Here is a 13474-nt window from a genome sequence, read left to right on the forward strand (position 1 = left end):
TATATTATAAATAAACTTAAAGTTTTCATCCAAGATGTGTCTGCAGAAAAACTCTATCATTAATAGTACAACTCGGCCACCCTACAACACTTAGGAAGAATATTATTGCCATGGAGGGAGTGCAATAAAGGTTCACCAGACTTGTTCCTAGGATGGCGGGACTGTCCTGTGAAGAGAGACTGGGGAAACGGCCTGTATTCTCTAGAGTTTCAAAGAATGAGAGGCGATCTCATTGAAACTTACAAAAAACTTAAAGGGATAGACAGGGTAGATACAGATAAGATATTTCCCCTGGTTGGGAAATCTAGAACCAGGGGGAACAATTTCAAAATAAGAGGTAAGCCACTTAGGACTGAGATGCGGAGAGATTTCTTCACTCAGAGGGTTGTGAATCTTTGGAATTCTCTACCCCACAGAGCTGTGGAAGCTCAGTCATCGAGTGTGTTTAAAGCAAAGATTGACAGGTTTCTAAATATCAATGACATTCAGGGATATGGGGATAGACTGGGAAAAAGGCATTGAAGTGGATGATCAGCCATGATCATATTGAATGGCAGAGCAGGCTTGACGGGCTGAATGGCCTACTCCTGTTCCAATGTTCCTATTTCCAATTAGCATTTATTTTTTAATTTGATGTTGGGCAATTCTGGCAAGGCTGGCACCTATTACCCATCCCTAATTGCCTTGAGGATAGTCCTTCAATGTTGAGCTGGTATATTCTTGTTGCAGGCCCTGTTTCTCAGTTTTTTTTGTCCTTGAGAGAATTCGTTTACCAGGGAGCCCGGTGACCAGGAATCAGTCACCTTTTGACAGCATTAGTTTGGAGGTTTTCAAGTTGGAAACTTTACTTTAACAGGAGGAGCACTAGGAGCTAATCTCTCTCCCAACTGTGACTGTGGTCATCCAAGTCAGACCATTGCCCACCTACTGAACTTTCTGTTCTGAGAGATCCATTTCTGATAGCGTCACAACTAGTCACATTCCTCCAGCTGCAGCCAGTGCATTGATCTGTTAACCTCGGCATTGAATCATAACTGCTTCCCCAGCCATGCGAATACAAAAATGAAATTGCCTTGAGAAGGTGGTTTTGAGCTACCACTTTGCACTCCTGTGAGTCTCGTTGCCAGGGCTTCCACAATGGCGAATTCCAGGATGTTGGCCCAATAACCATAAAGGAACGGTGATACATGTCCAAGTTAGGAAATTGTGTGGGACTCGGACTGGGATCTGAGAGGTGATGGTGTTCCTACGCCATTGCTGCTTCTGGTGGTTAAGGTCATGGGGGGTGGGGGGCAGATACTGAAGGAAGTTTGATGAGGTGAAATTCTGGGTTGAGAGGGTTTCCACTAAGGAGAGATTGAGTAGAATGGGCCAATGTTCTCTGGAGTTTAGAAGAATGAGAGGTGATCTCAGTGAAACATAGATCCCAAAAGGGCTTGACAGAGTGGAGGGTGAGAAGTTGTTTCCCTCTGGCTGGAGAGTCTAGAGCAAGGGGTCATAGTCTCAGGATGAGGGGTCAACAATTTAGCACCGAGATGAGGGAGAAATGTCTTCACTCGGAGGGATGTGAACGTTTGGCATTCTCTACCTCGGAGGGCTGTGGGGAGCTCAGTTGCTAAACAAACTCAAGTCTGAATGTATTGGCTTATGGACACCAGGGGAATCAAGGGACATGAGGAAAGGGCAGGAAAATGGAACTTAATGATCTCAATAAACGGCAGAGCAGACTCAAGCGGTTGTATAACCCACTCCTACTCCCACCTCTTACTTTCTCGTGTTTTCATGAGGTGTTGCAATGGGTCCTGTAGATTATACTTTATTACTTGCTTCCCTGATAGGAGGACACAGCAGAAAGCAAAAAAAACTTATGTTTTATTTTATATCTCCTTGTAATAGAATGATGGAGAACGAACCAAGTACAAACAGTCTTGTCCGGACGACCACTGCAGTGACAGAGTTTCATGCTGGAGTTAAGGTAAAAAAATCAACAATATAAAAGTGTTCTTCAGGAATCTAACTATTATATATTCTTGACTGTGTTTAGCTTTGGTCCCATTTATTAGGAGCTTCATGCATTTGCTCTTTAAAGCTGCAGTCAATCATAAGTCAAAACACCCCAGTCGTTTGGTCTGGTTTTAATTTGTCTGAAGAATTTGACAGTTCTGAACTTTAATAGTCAAAGAATCTGAATCAATCACGATCAATTAGCAGAGATACCAGGTGAGAGCAGTAAAGGATGGTGGGATGTGATATCTCTTCCATACGAAGTTTTTTTTAATTGGGGGGATATATTTGTAAGATTTTGGCTGTCTGCAGAACCAGTTAAATTTCTAAATTTGATGCCCCTTTGGAGATTTGATTGGAATCTCACCCCCTTGCTCCTTGGGCTGGGGTATGTTTCCCGAGACACTCCACTACCGGGCCCCAGTGACCATCCAGCAGCCTAGGTTTTAACAGCTCCCCAGTGTAGTTCCAATTTAAACTGCCTGCTGCCCACTTTCCTCTACCGCCCCCTCACCTCCGCCACTCCCCCCGCTTCCAACATTATCCGTTAGAAGTGGTGTCGGGTGATATGGGAAAGTCTGTTGTAATCACCGAGGGGAGAATTTTCTCCCCGTCGGGGGAGTTGGGCAGGAGCAGGATGCGCAGCCGGTCACTGCCCACGATTGGCTGGGCACTGCCATTTTATGGCGGGCGGGCGGGCAAATTAAGGCCCGCCCAGCGTGACACAGAGCTGCCTCAGGGAGATTAGTTTAAGTTCAATAAAATTTAATAAAGGGGAAAAAAAAATTTTAAGACATGTTCCCCTCACGTGAAACTATCCCATGAGCTGAGGCATGTCTATTCATTTTATTTAAAATTTTTACAAGACTTTAAAAACCTTCATGAAACCTCATCCCACCCGTGGATGAGGTTTCATGATAAATGCGAAGGCCGCCTGGGCTCTTCACCTGCCCCCCTGCCCACCTTAAGGTTGGACAGGCGGCTCAGTTAATTGTTTCAATGGATAGTTAACTGGCCTTAAAAGGCCTTTGACAGTTTGGTGGGCGCGCAGCCCAACGTCACCGCACGTCATTTTATGCCTCAGCGAGCAGGCCCTACCCCCCGCTCGCCGAGCCAAAGATTCTGCCCCTAATTTCCAAAAATTTGCACCTTTACAACGCTGGGTTTACAGGACACCAGTGCACCTCTGAAATCCAGCAATCCTATGGGCAGGGGGGAAGCGAGGGATTGCAGACCATGCAGAGATAACTACAGTAGAATAGAGGTTTCCAAAGTCTGTCATAAGCGATTGCTTTCCCCTCTTTTCCCCTCCTTTCCAGGCCATTTCCCTGACTGAAACCAGGGAGTGTACTGAACTAATGCAAATGACCCTGACCCCAAAAATTAGCTGAGGTTTGTGGCAAATAACAACACAAGAAATGGGAGCTAGAGTGAGCTATACTGCCCTTCAAGCCTGTTCCATCATTCAGTATCTCTCTCTCCATTCCTGGGATGTGAACATCACTGGCTAGGCTAGCATTTGTTGCCGATCCATAATTGGTGGTGAGCCACCTTCTTGAACTTCTTGTAGTCCATCTGCTGTAGGTACAACCTCAGTGCTGTTAGGAAGGGAAGTCCAGGTTTTTGACTGGGTGACAGTAAAGGAACCATGATATATTCAAGGCTATGGGCCAAGTGCTGGTAAATGGGATTAGGTAGGTAGGTCAGGTGTTTCTCACGTGTCGGTGCAGACTGGATGGGCCGAAGGGCCTCTTCTGCACTGCGTGATTCTGTGACATATTCCAAGTCAGAATGGTGTGTGACTTGGAGGGCAACTTGCAGGGGGTTCTCTTTCCAGGTGTCTGCTGCCATGACCCTTATAGGTGGTAGTGGTAACAAGTTTGGAAGGTGTTGTTGAAGGAGCCTTGGCAAGTTGCTGCAGTGCATCTTGTAGATGGTGCACATTACTGTCACTGTGCATCAGTGCTGGAGGGAGTAAATGTTTATGGTAGTGGAAGGGCTTCCAATCAAATGAGCTCATCTTCCACAACTCCACTTTCCTACCCTTATCCCATATCCCTTAATTGTCTTAGTGGCCAAAAGGAAAGCAAGTGGAGCCCCCAGCCCATTGATCCAATATCCAACAATGAAGTATATTGAATGAAAGTGCAAACCATTTATACCTGACATCCAGACATGAGCAATTTGGCTAAGATAAGGCTAAAGCATTCACAACAATCTTCAGCCAGAAGTGCCGAGTGGGTGATCCATCTCAGCCTCCTCCAGAGGTCCCTGGAAGATGCCAATGTTCAGCCAAGTCGATTCACTCCACGTGATATCAAGAAATGGCTGAAGACGCTGGATACTGCAAAGGCTATGGGCCCTGATGATATTACGGCAATGCTACTGAAGACTTGTGCTCCAGAACTTGCCGCGCCCCTAGCCAAGCTGTTCCAGTACAGCTACAACACTGGCATCCATCCGGCTATGTGGAAAATTGCCCAGGTATGTCCTGTACACAAAAAGCAGGACAAACCCAACCCGGCCAATTACTGCCCCATCAATCTACTCTCTGTCATCAGTAAAGTGATGAAAGAGGTCATCAACAGTGCTGTTGTAGTGTGGTCTTGTCGCCTATTTGTAATAGAGTTGATCTGCAGACAACTTTCTTGGTGGAAACATTAGGTTTATTTACAGTGCATCCAGAAGCAACTATATTTGTGCTTTCAACTCGATCTCTATCTCTACACTGACTGTGGATGTAGCCTGCGCTGCTAACACATTGGTTTACACAGATCATGTGATCTTACATCGCAGGACTATTTTTAAACATGCCGTCTAACATTTAACAAAACCATAATTACTACATTCCTCCCCCTTTAACTTTACTGTACATATTGTATTTAAAAGTATATTTATCTCATGACATAATATTCACACAGTCATGAAATTTACAAGTTCAGTCTGTCAGGTGGTTTCCTGATCCATGTGGAATGTCGGAGCTCCACGGGTTCAGATTCTTTTTCAGGAACCACATTCTCTGGAACCGCATTAACATCAGGTACCTCAGTGGCACTTGCACTTCAGTATCTTCAGCTCTGATAGAGACATCAGACATGTCAGTCCTTGGTTGAGCATCTTCAACAGGAAACACTGGTTCAGTAATGGTTCCAGGTGGAACCATATCTTGTTGTGGTATCTCTCTCTTTCTTAAATAGTCCACATGCTTACGGGTGATCCAGCCTTCCACTTCCGTGTGGTATGATAATGGTCCAGTCACTGCACTTACTATATCTGGTGCTATGACCGAGTAGTTGGTACGACAGAGTTACTTAAAAATCCCAGAGGGAAACTTTAAACAACTGTCATAACCTATAATTTTAAGTGTTATGTTTGAGATGCAACTCTAAATTCAGGAATCAGACCACCAGTTCTCGAGGTTTTACATTAAAATAAATGAAACATTTTATTAATTTACACAGGTTTAAATAAATACACATGGCTACAAATGACTGCTATCATAACTTTTAACAAATTCCCAAACTGATCTCCATTAAGGCAACAGCAACCCATAGGGGAGAATTTTCTCCCCATCGGGCGGGCTGGGCTGGAGCGGGCGTGCAGCCGATCACTGCCCGTGATTGGGTCCGCGCCCCCATTTTACTTGGGGGGGGCCAATTAAGGCCCACCCAGCGTGACGCGCACCCGGAAGCGCTGAGCGCTCCCTGTGTGGGTGGGGGGGAGGAGGGAGAGTCGGGGCCTGTGCTCTTTCGAGCATGCGCATGAAAGAGTGTAGAAATCTCCCTGAGGCACGGAGATTACCTTGATTATGAAAAATTGAAACAAAGAAAAAAAAGTTACTCAAACACGTCCCCTCGTGTGACAGTGTCACATGAGCTGGGACATGTTAATGAATTTTAGTAAAAATTTTTATTAAACTTATAAACCCTTCATGAAACCTCATCCCGCCCGTGGATGAGGTTCCATGAAAAATGCGAAGGCCGCCTGGGCTCTTCGCCTGCCCCCCCGCCAACCTGAAGATTGGACGGGCAGCCCTGTTAATTGTTTCAATTGGTTTTTAAATGGCCTTAATAGGCCTTTGACAGTTCAGCGGGCGCGCAGCCGACTCCGGTGCGCGCCCACCGAACTGAAGATCGGAATGACGCCGGGACGCACACCCGACATCACCGCGCATCATTTAATGCTTTGCTGAGCGGGACCCGGCCCCCACATGCCAACCTGAAGATTCAGGCCATAGACTTAACCAGACACCAGACAAAGCATTTTCACCTTATGAATTCAAAATGAGGTTCTTTTCACTTTGGTTCCTGTGGAGCCAGTTGGAGGCTTTCAGCTGTGTTTCATCTCACATTGCCTCTACTCTGCACACCCGAAAACTGCTGAAGTTGTACCTAGCACCCCCATTGAATGTAAATTCTCATTGTATCACCAACCTCTTTGAACTCCACCTTTTTACAATAAAACCCCTTCCGTAGCACCAATTTTATCAATAGTATAAAAATGCTGTTTGGTATCTGTTAGCTAGGTGGTAGTTTTCACCCACTTCTTGAGTGCTCTATTGAAAAAATGCAAATACACCCATCTCTCTTGCATATCAAAACTAGTACACATCAAAGCACCCAGACTAGCTGGCTTTAATCCAATTAAGCCACATACACAGACTAAACCTCTATTTTAAAGAAAAATATTTTCGAATAATATTATATACATGAATAGCTTCATGACACCAGGTAACCACTTTGGTCCTAACTGAAATTCTTCACACATATAGCTTCTTCAACAGTAAATTGTCTCTCATGACTATGCAAGTCAAACTGCAGCTTTTTGGTTTCCTTGACTCTTCTCCACCTCCCCATCCAAATTTAGAAATATTAGGCTCAGTCTTGTCAAAGTCAAAACTGCCAATCGCTAAAAGACTGATTGTTTCCATATCAGTTAAAGTTGTTATTCGATTTAGCTGCAAAATTATTTCTTCCTATTTTTCAGTTAGCGGGGGCTGTTTCCAGCTTTGCGGCCGAGTTTCGCTTTTTCGTGCCGCTTTGTTCCCGCCCGATTTGGAGCTCGGCGCCATTTTGTGCCCCTTGTATTGCTTGTGAATCGCTTACGGCACATTCCATGGCCAGTACTATTTCTAATGCCTTCTTAAACTCCAGATTCACTTTAGCCAGCCATCTTCTCTGTGGTGTCGTCTTTCACACCACATACTAAACGATCCCTGAGCATGTCGTTCAGAGTCTCGCTGAACTCGCAGTGTTCCACTAGTTGCTTCAATTTCGCCACATAGCTAGCAATTGTCTCACCTGGGGCTCTATTTCACAAGTTGAACCAGAACCTCTGCATCATTACTGAGGGCTTGGGTTGAAAATGTCCCTTCTCGAGGTCCAGCAATTCTCCAAAATTCTTCGAATCTGGGGCACTGGATACCATCAAACTTCGAATCAAATTGTAGGTTTTGCTCCCACAAGTACTCCAGAGGATCGCTCGCCTCTTCCCTTCCCCCGTGATTTTGTTCACTTGAGAGAAGAACGTGAGGAGTTCTATATACTGAGATCAGTCATCTACGATCAGCTCAAAAGGGATCAATTCTTCTGAATTGTGGCATTTCGGATGAGTATGTCTCCTGTTATTTTAAACAGATGTTGATACTCACAATCACTGGGCAAGGTACAGTAGCGATTCCAATTTATCCTGATTTATCCTTGTCGCCAGTTTGTTGGAGTGTGGCCTTGTCACCTATTTGTAATAGAGTTGATCTGCAGTCAACTTTCTTGGTGGAAACATTAGGTTTATCTACAATGCAGCCAGCAGCAACTACACGTGTGCTTTCAACTCCATCTCTATCTCTACACTCACTGTGGAGGTAGCCCGCGCCGCTAACACACTAGTTTACACAGATCATATGATCTTACATCACAGGACTATTCTTAAAGGTGCCACCAACAGTTAACAAAACCGTAATTATTACAAGTACTAACAAGCGACACTTGCTTAGCAATAACCTGCTCACTGCCGCTCAGTTTGGGTTCTATCAGGTTCACTCAGCTCCTGACCTCATTGCAGTCTTGGTTCAAAAATGAACAAAAGAGCTGAACTCCAGAGTTGAGGTGAGAGCGACTGCCCTTGACATCAAGGTAGCATTTGACCGAGTGTGACATCAAGGAGCCCTAGCAAAACTGAAGCCAATGCAAATCAGGGGGAAAACTCTCTGCTGGTTAGAATCATACCTAGCACAAAGGAAGATGGTTGTGTTTGTTGGAGGTCAGTCATGTCACCTCCAGGACATCGCTGCAGGAGTTCCTCAGGGTAGTGTCCTCGGCCCAACCATCTTCAGCTGCTTCATCAATGACCTTCCTTCCACCATAAGGTCAGAAGCGGGGATGTTCACTGATGATTGCACAATGTTCATCATTCGTGACTCCTCAGATACTGAGGCAGTCCCAATGCAGCAAGACCTGGACAATATCCAGGCTTGGGCTGACAAGTGGCAAGTAACCACACAAGGGCCAGGCAATGACCATCCAACAAGAGAGGATCTAATTATCGCCCCTTGACATTCAATGGCATTACCATTGCTGAATCCCCCACTACCAATACCCTGGAGGCTACCATTGACCAGAAACTGAACTGGACTAGCCATATAAATACTGTGGCAACAAGAGCAGCTCAGCAACTGGGAATCCTATGGTGAGTAACTCACCTCCTGACTCCTCAAAGCCTTTCCACCATCTACAAGGCACAAGTCAGGAGTGTGATGGAATACTGTCCACTTACCTGGATGAGTGCAGCTCCCACAACACTCAAGAAGCTTGACACCATCCAGGACAGCACTGTGGGTGTACCTACACCAGAGGGACTGCAATGGCTCAAGAAGGCAGCTCACCACCACTTTCTCAAGGGCAATTAGAGATGGGCAATAAATGTTGGCCTAGCCAGTGACACCCACATCTCATCATTGAATATAAAAAAATTGTGTTTATGCTCATGAGTTTATTTTAGATTATGGTGATTTACAGCATTATAGCCTCCACTCAGTTTAATTATCCTGTATTCCTGCCCAAACCCTCGTAACATAATGCAAGGAAGAGGCTGGAGCCAGTTCAGATAAACATACTACTGAAATTTATGGGATAAAGCTTTATGCTCTGGCCACTTCCCCTGACCTCTTTAATGTCCCATTGAACAAGTAGCTAGACTGTGTGGTGAGTGCTGACTCACTGTGTATCTTTAAGAGAGAGTTGGACTGATTCCCTTCTGAGATGGAGATCCTGTCATGTAAGAAGTAGGAACAAAATAAAAGAACATTCTGGATGTGTACTCGTCGACTAACTTCTGTCACAGGAGAGGAATTTTCCTGACTTTGTGCTCCTCTCCCAATTGGCCTTATTTTTTTTTTTGCATCTCCCAGGAGTCTACATGGCACCAGGGGGTGGGGAAGGAAGGTCCAGTTTTTCTTTGAAAAGCTTTACTCTAATTGTTGTCATGGACACTGTTGAGGAGTCTCTTTCTCTCTCTCTTTCGCTCTTTCCTGGCTTTCACCAGCAACATCAGGTGTAAGGATCTGACCTGAGACTCAACCCCAAGATACCACACTCTACCTTCTCTCCTCGCCCCACACTGCACCCCTCGCCAGGAATCATGTGCCCGACAGGAAGATTAACAACCCTGGAGCAAGTGTCAGATGAGAGTAATGACACGTGTATCAGCTGTTTGCATACAGAGTCACTACAGAGAATCCTAACAGAGTTAGGGTTGGCAGCTCTAGTTGGATGTAGTCTTGGTGGTTTTATCATGTGATAAAACCCCCCCACAATTCTGGATGGCCTGCCCACTCTCACAACCATTTTTTTTCCATTTCCAATACCGGCACTACTAATAGATGATAAGGTTCACATGTAATGGAAAACACGTTTCTTTTAAAATCATTTTGAGAATGTTGTCCTGGATTGGTCACTGCAGTATCCAAGAGATGAAATGTTGCAAATACTCACCTGATCAATATTTCCAGCATTTTCTGCTTATATTTCAGATTTCCAGCATCTGTAGTATTTTAGCTTTGAATAAATCTTAATTCCTGGAGACACCAGGACAATCCTAGAGGTTTGGAAATCTTACACAGAGGAGAGATCCTATACCTTATGGCAGTGATAAGATTGGTACCTTTTTGAAAAAAAGTATTAAGAAAATTAAGGCAAGAATGTTATTTTCTCTAGCATAGAGCAAGAACACTGACTAAAAAATTGTTCCTCCTCGCATATTTTGAATCCCCTTAAATGACTGCTAGGTTCAGTATTGCTGGGAGCCCTGCGTTGGACGTTTCTGGAAAGAATTGCTAACAAAGTGAAATTAAGCGTTGTCATTAAAAAGAATCTGGGATTGTTAGCATCAGATATGAGGGGAAACTGTTTTACGCAGCAATTGGTTAGGATCTGGATTGCACTGCCTATGAAGGCAGATACAATCCTAGCTTTCAAAAGGGAATTGGATAAGCACCTGAAGGAGAAAACTTTGCAGAACCAAAGGAAAAGTGTAGGAGAGCGGGACTGCTTGTTATGTCACAGCAGTTGGTAAAGGCTGAGTTATTTAAAACCCCAGAGGGAAACATAAACAACTGTCACAACCTATATTTTCAATTGGTGTGTTTGAGATGCAGCCGTGAATTCAGGAATGAAACCACCAAGCCTCCGGAGGTTTTTCATATAAATTAAATTAAACATTTATTAATTTTACAAGGTATTAAACACACACACTTCTACAAATTACTACCATAATAACTATTGAACAAATCCCCAAATTAATCACTCCTAAAATCCGCACCAAGGCAACAATAACCCGTAGACTTTAAACAGACACCAGGCAAAGCACATTTTATCTTACAAATTCAAAATGAGGTTCCTTTCAATTTGTTTCCTTCGCGGGCAGTTGTAGGGCCTACAGGCAGCTTAGACACCACATGTCTCCAACTTCCACACACAAAACTCTTCTGTATCTACCTAGCCTTCCCCTTGAATACAAATTCTCATTGTATCACCAGGCCCTTTGAACTCCACCTCTTCTAACAATTAAACCCCTTTCATAGCACCAATTTTATTAGTAATATAAACATACTGCTTGGTGTCTCCTAGCTAGGTACAAGATTTCACCCCCAGTCTTTAAATGGTTTATTGAACAAAATGCAAATGTCCCCTCTACCCTTACTGTTTACATCTCAAAGCTACTACACATCAAAGCACCCAGACTAGCTGTCTTTAATCCAATTAAGACACACACAGACACAGGCCCTACCACAAGTCCAATTTAAAATAATTTCCGATAACATCATATACATTAATATCCCTTCTTAAGATGCCACTGCTCTTGCAGAGAGATAGCATGGACTCAATGGGCCAAATGGCTTCCTCTGTGCTGTAACCACTCTATGATTTGATTCTATGATTCTTTCTTTGTATCCCTTTCTTCTCTTTTTATTCCCTTCTTTCATTTCTCTCTCTCTCCCTATTCATAACTTTTTCCCACCATTTGCTCATTGTTGCAAATCTATGCATGAATAATTCATATTTCTCACCATTAAAAGTTCTAATCAATTCCATTAGTGTGAAATTATTAATGTTAGTGTTGTCACTGATCCATAAGTAGAATTGGAGATGTTGGGTGGGGGGCAGATGGACCTTTTTGCATGTGTTGGTGTATCTGGTATCATGCATTGTAAATGGATCTATAACACAATTGGATACTGGGCTGCAACAGAGAATATGGGAAACTCTTCTTATCTACTAGTGCTGTTGGATCATGGAAAAACGTTTGGGTCCTTGAAGGTGTTGTGACCACAGCAGATGTTAATCGCTAAGCAAACCAAATCCCAGAAGGAAATTTTTTTTTATATTCTGAAAACGAGATGAAAACGTACTGATCTCAGCAGCAAGAAGTCCAGTGACATTTCTGGGATTTTAAAAATGAAAAGTAAAAGTTTTATGAACAAGAGGGAAAAGAAAACTTAAGCACACAAGATTACAGTTACACAGTTAAGATTAGTCTAATGAAACATTCCCCTAAAAGGCTCCCTAATGGGACAGACCCACAAGTAAACATCTTCCAGGCAACACTCTCTTATCGATGTTTAACTATAAAAATCCAGTAATATTACCCAAGGAAAACTGCTGTAGCTTTAATAAAGGCATACCACATGACCTCTTAATTCTCTTCCACTCTGTTGTGAAAACCCAAGACTTCAGAACAAGACTGCTTTTTTCAGCCCAGGACTTTTCTAGCTTGACTGGATCGCTGATTCAAACTACATCTTTCTCCCAGCCTAGAGCTGTTTCCAGGAGATCTTCCTCACACATCCAACAAATAACAGCCAACTGCCAGTCCCTGAGCTCTCCACAGTAATACTAAAATACCTTTTCCGCCCCTTCTTTCATCTCAGGTTCCATTGTTCTCACACCTCTTTGAAACTCTATTCCTCCCAAATATAAAATCTTTCATGTTTCTATTTTGTCTCTACTTTTGGTTCAATAAAATGTAATATATCCTCTTCTATTTACCTGTGGAGCTCCCGTAAGATTCAAAAATGTTTCTTGTAACCTTTGACTTCCCTTTGATGCTTGAACGAATTCTCAATTTATCTAAAATGCACATAGTAGAACCAACCTATTTACTTGTACCTCAAACCTCCACCCCCACCCCCCCGTAATATCTTATTACAAATTCTCAAACATACCGCCTCTATCCTTTCATGTCTTAAACTTTCCAGACATCCTGCCTCCAGTAACCTTTCCCCAGCTGAATCAAATAATGTGCACACGGACACACAGCCTTCTTCACAAAATAACACCATACTTCCCAAAAATATTTTGCAAAATCCATTCTCACAGAGGAGAATATGTAACTCTGGCTTTTGGTTTTTTTAAAGGCTCATCCCCGCTCTGCAATTTTCTCCTCTCCTGAAGCTTTTGACTCTTGACGTGGGTAAAGTTCCATTGATGTCAGTAGCCCCCGCCCCCAGTACGTCACCTGAGTAGCCATTTGTATATGAGCTATTCGACCAAGGAGGTTTTCTCAGCCGACAGCCTCACAAAGACAACTTCCAGCCAGAGTCACTCATTCAGTAATCAGAACCCTGATTGTTTAAAGGCCCCCTTCCCCAGACCAGCCCTGAAGCCCATCATTATGTCCAAATTGGTGAGTTGATTCAGCCAAGACATGTTGTTGAACCTGGGTCATTCTGAACTGGATAGCTTAATATTGCATGAGGCATCGTCTTCAAACGCTGACCATAATTTTTACTGGTAATTAATAGTAAAATAGTTCTCAGTCAAACTGTGATAATTACATCAAACTCTTTCGAGTTAACAGTCACAGATTGCAACTCTTTCGAGTACAATCACATTTCTTGGTTTCCGGGAGTGCGACATGAACCCACAACCCTCTGATTCAAAGGCGAGGGTGCTATGAACTGAGCCACAGCTGACAC

At 43.6% G+C, this 13474-nt stretch overlaps 1 protein-coding gene across 2 annotated transcripts in view; it reads left to right on the forward strand.

Moving 5' to 3' along the window:
* The window catches only part of LOC144683376 (N-fatty-acyl-amino acid synthase/hydrolase PM20D1-like), a 112271-nt gene that overhangs the window by 66334 nt on the left and 32463 nt on the right, over positions 1-13474 (forward strand). For both annotated transcript variants that reach the window (XM_078546329.1, XM_078546331.1), the window contains exon 8: positions 1897-1975. In XM_078546329.1, the coding sequence (XP_078402455.1) occupies positions 1897-1975 (79 nt within the window). The remainder of the gene's footprint in view (positions 1-1896; positions 1976-13474) is intronic.

This window comes from Cetorhinus maximus, chromosome 8, assembly GCF_964194155.1.
Source record: "Cetorhinus maximus chromosome 8, sCetMax3.hap1.1, whole genome shotgun sequence".
Classification (NCBI taxonomy): domain Eukaryota; kingdom Metazoa; phylum Chordata; class Chondrichthyes; order Lamniformes; family Cetorhinidae; genus Cetorhinus; species Cetorhinus maximus.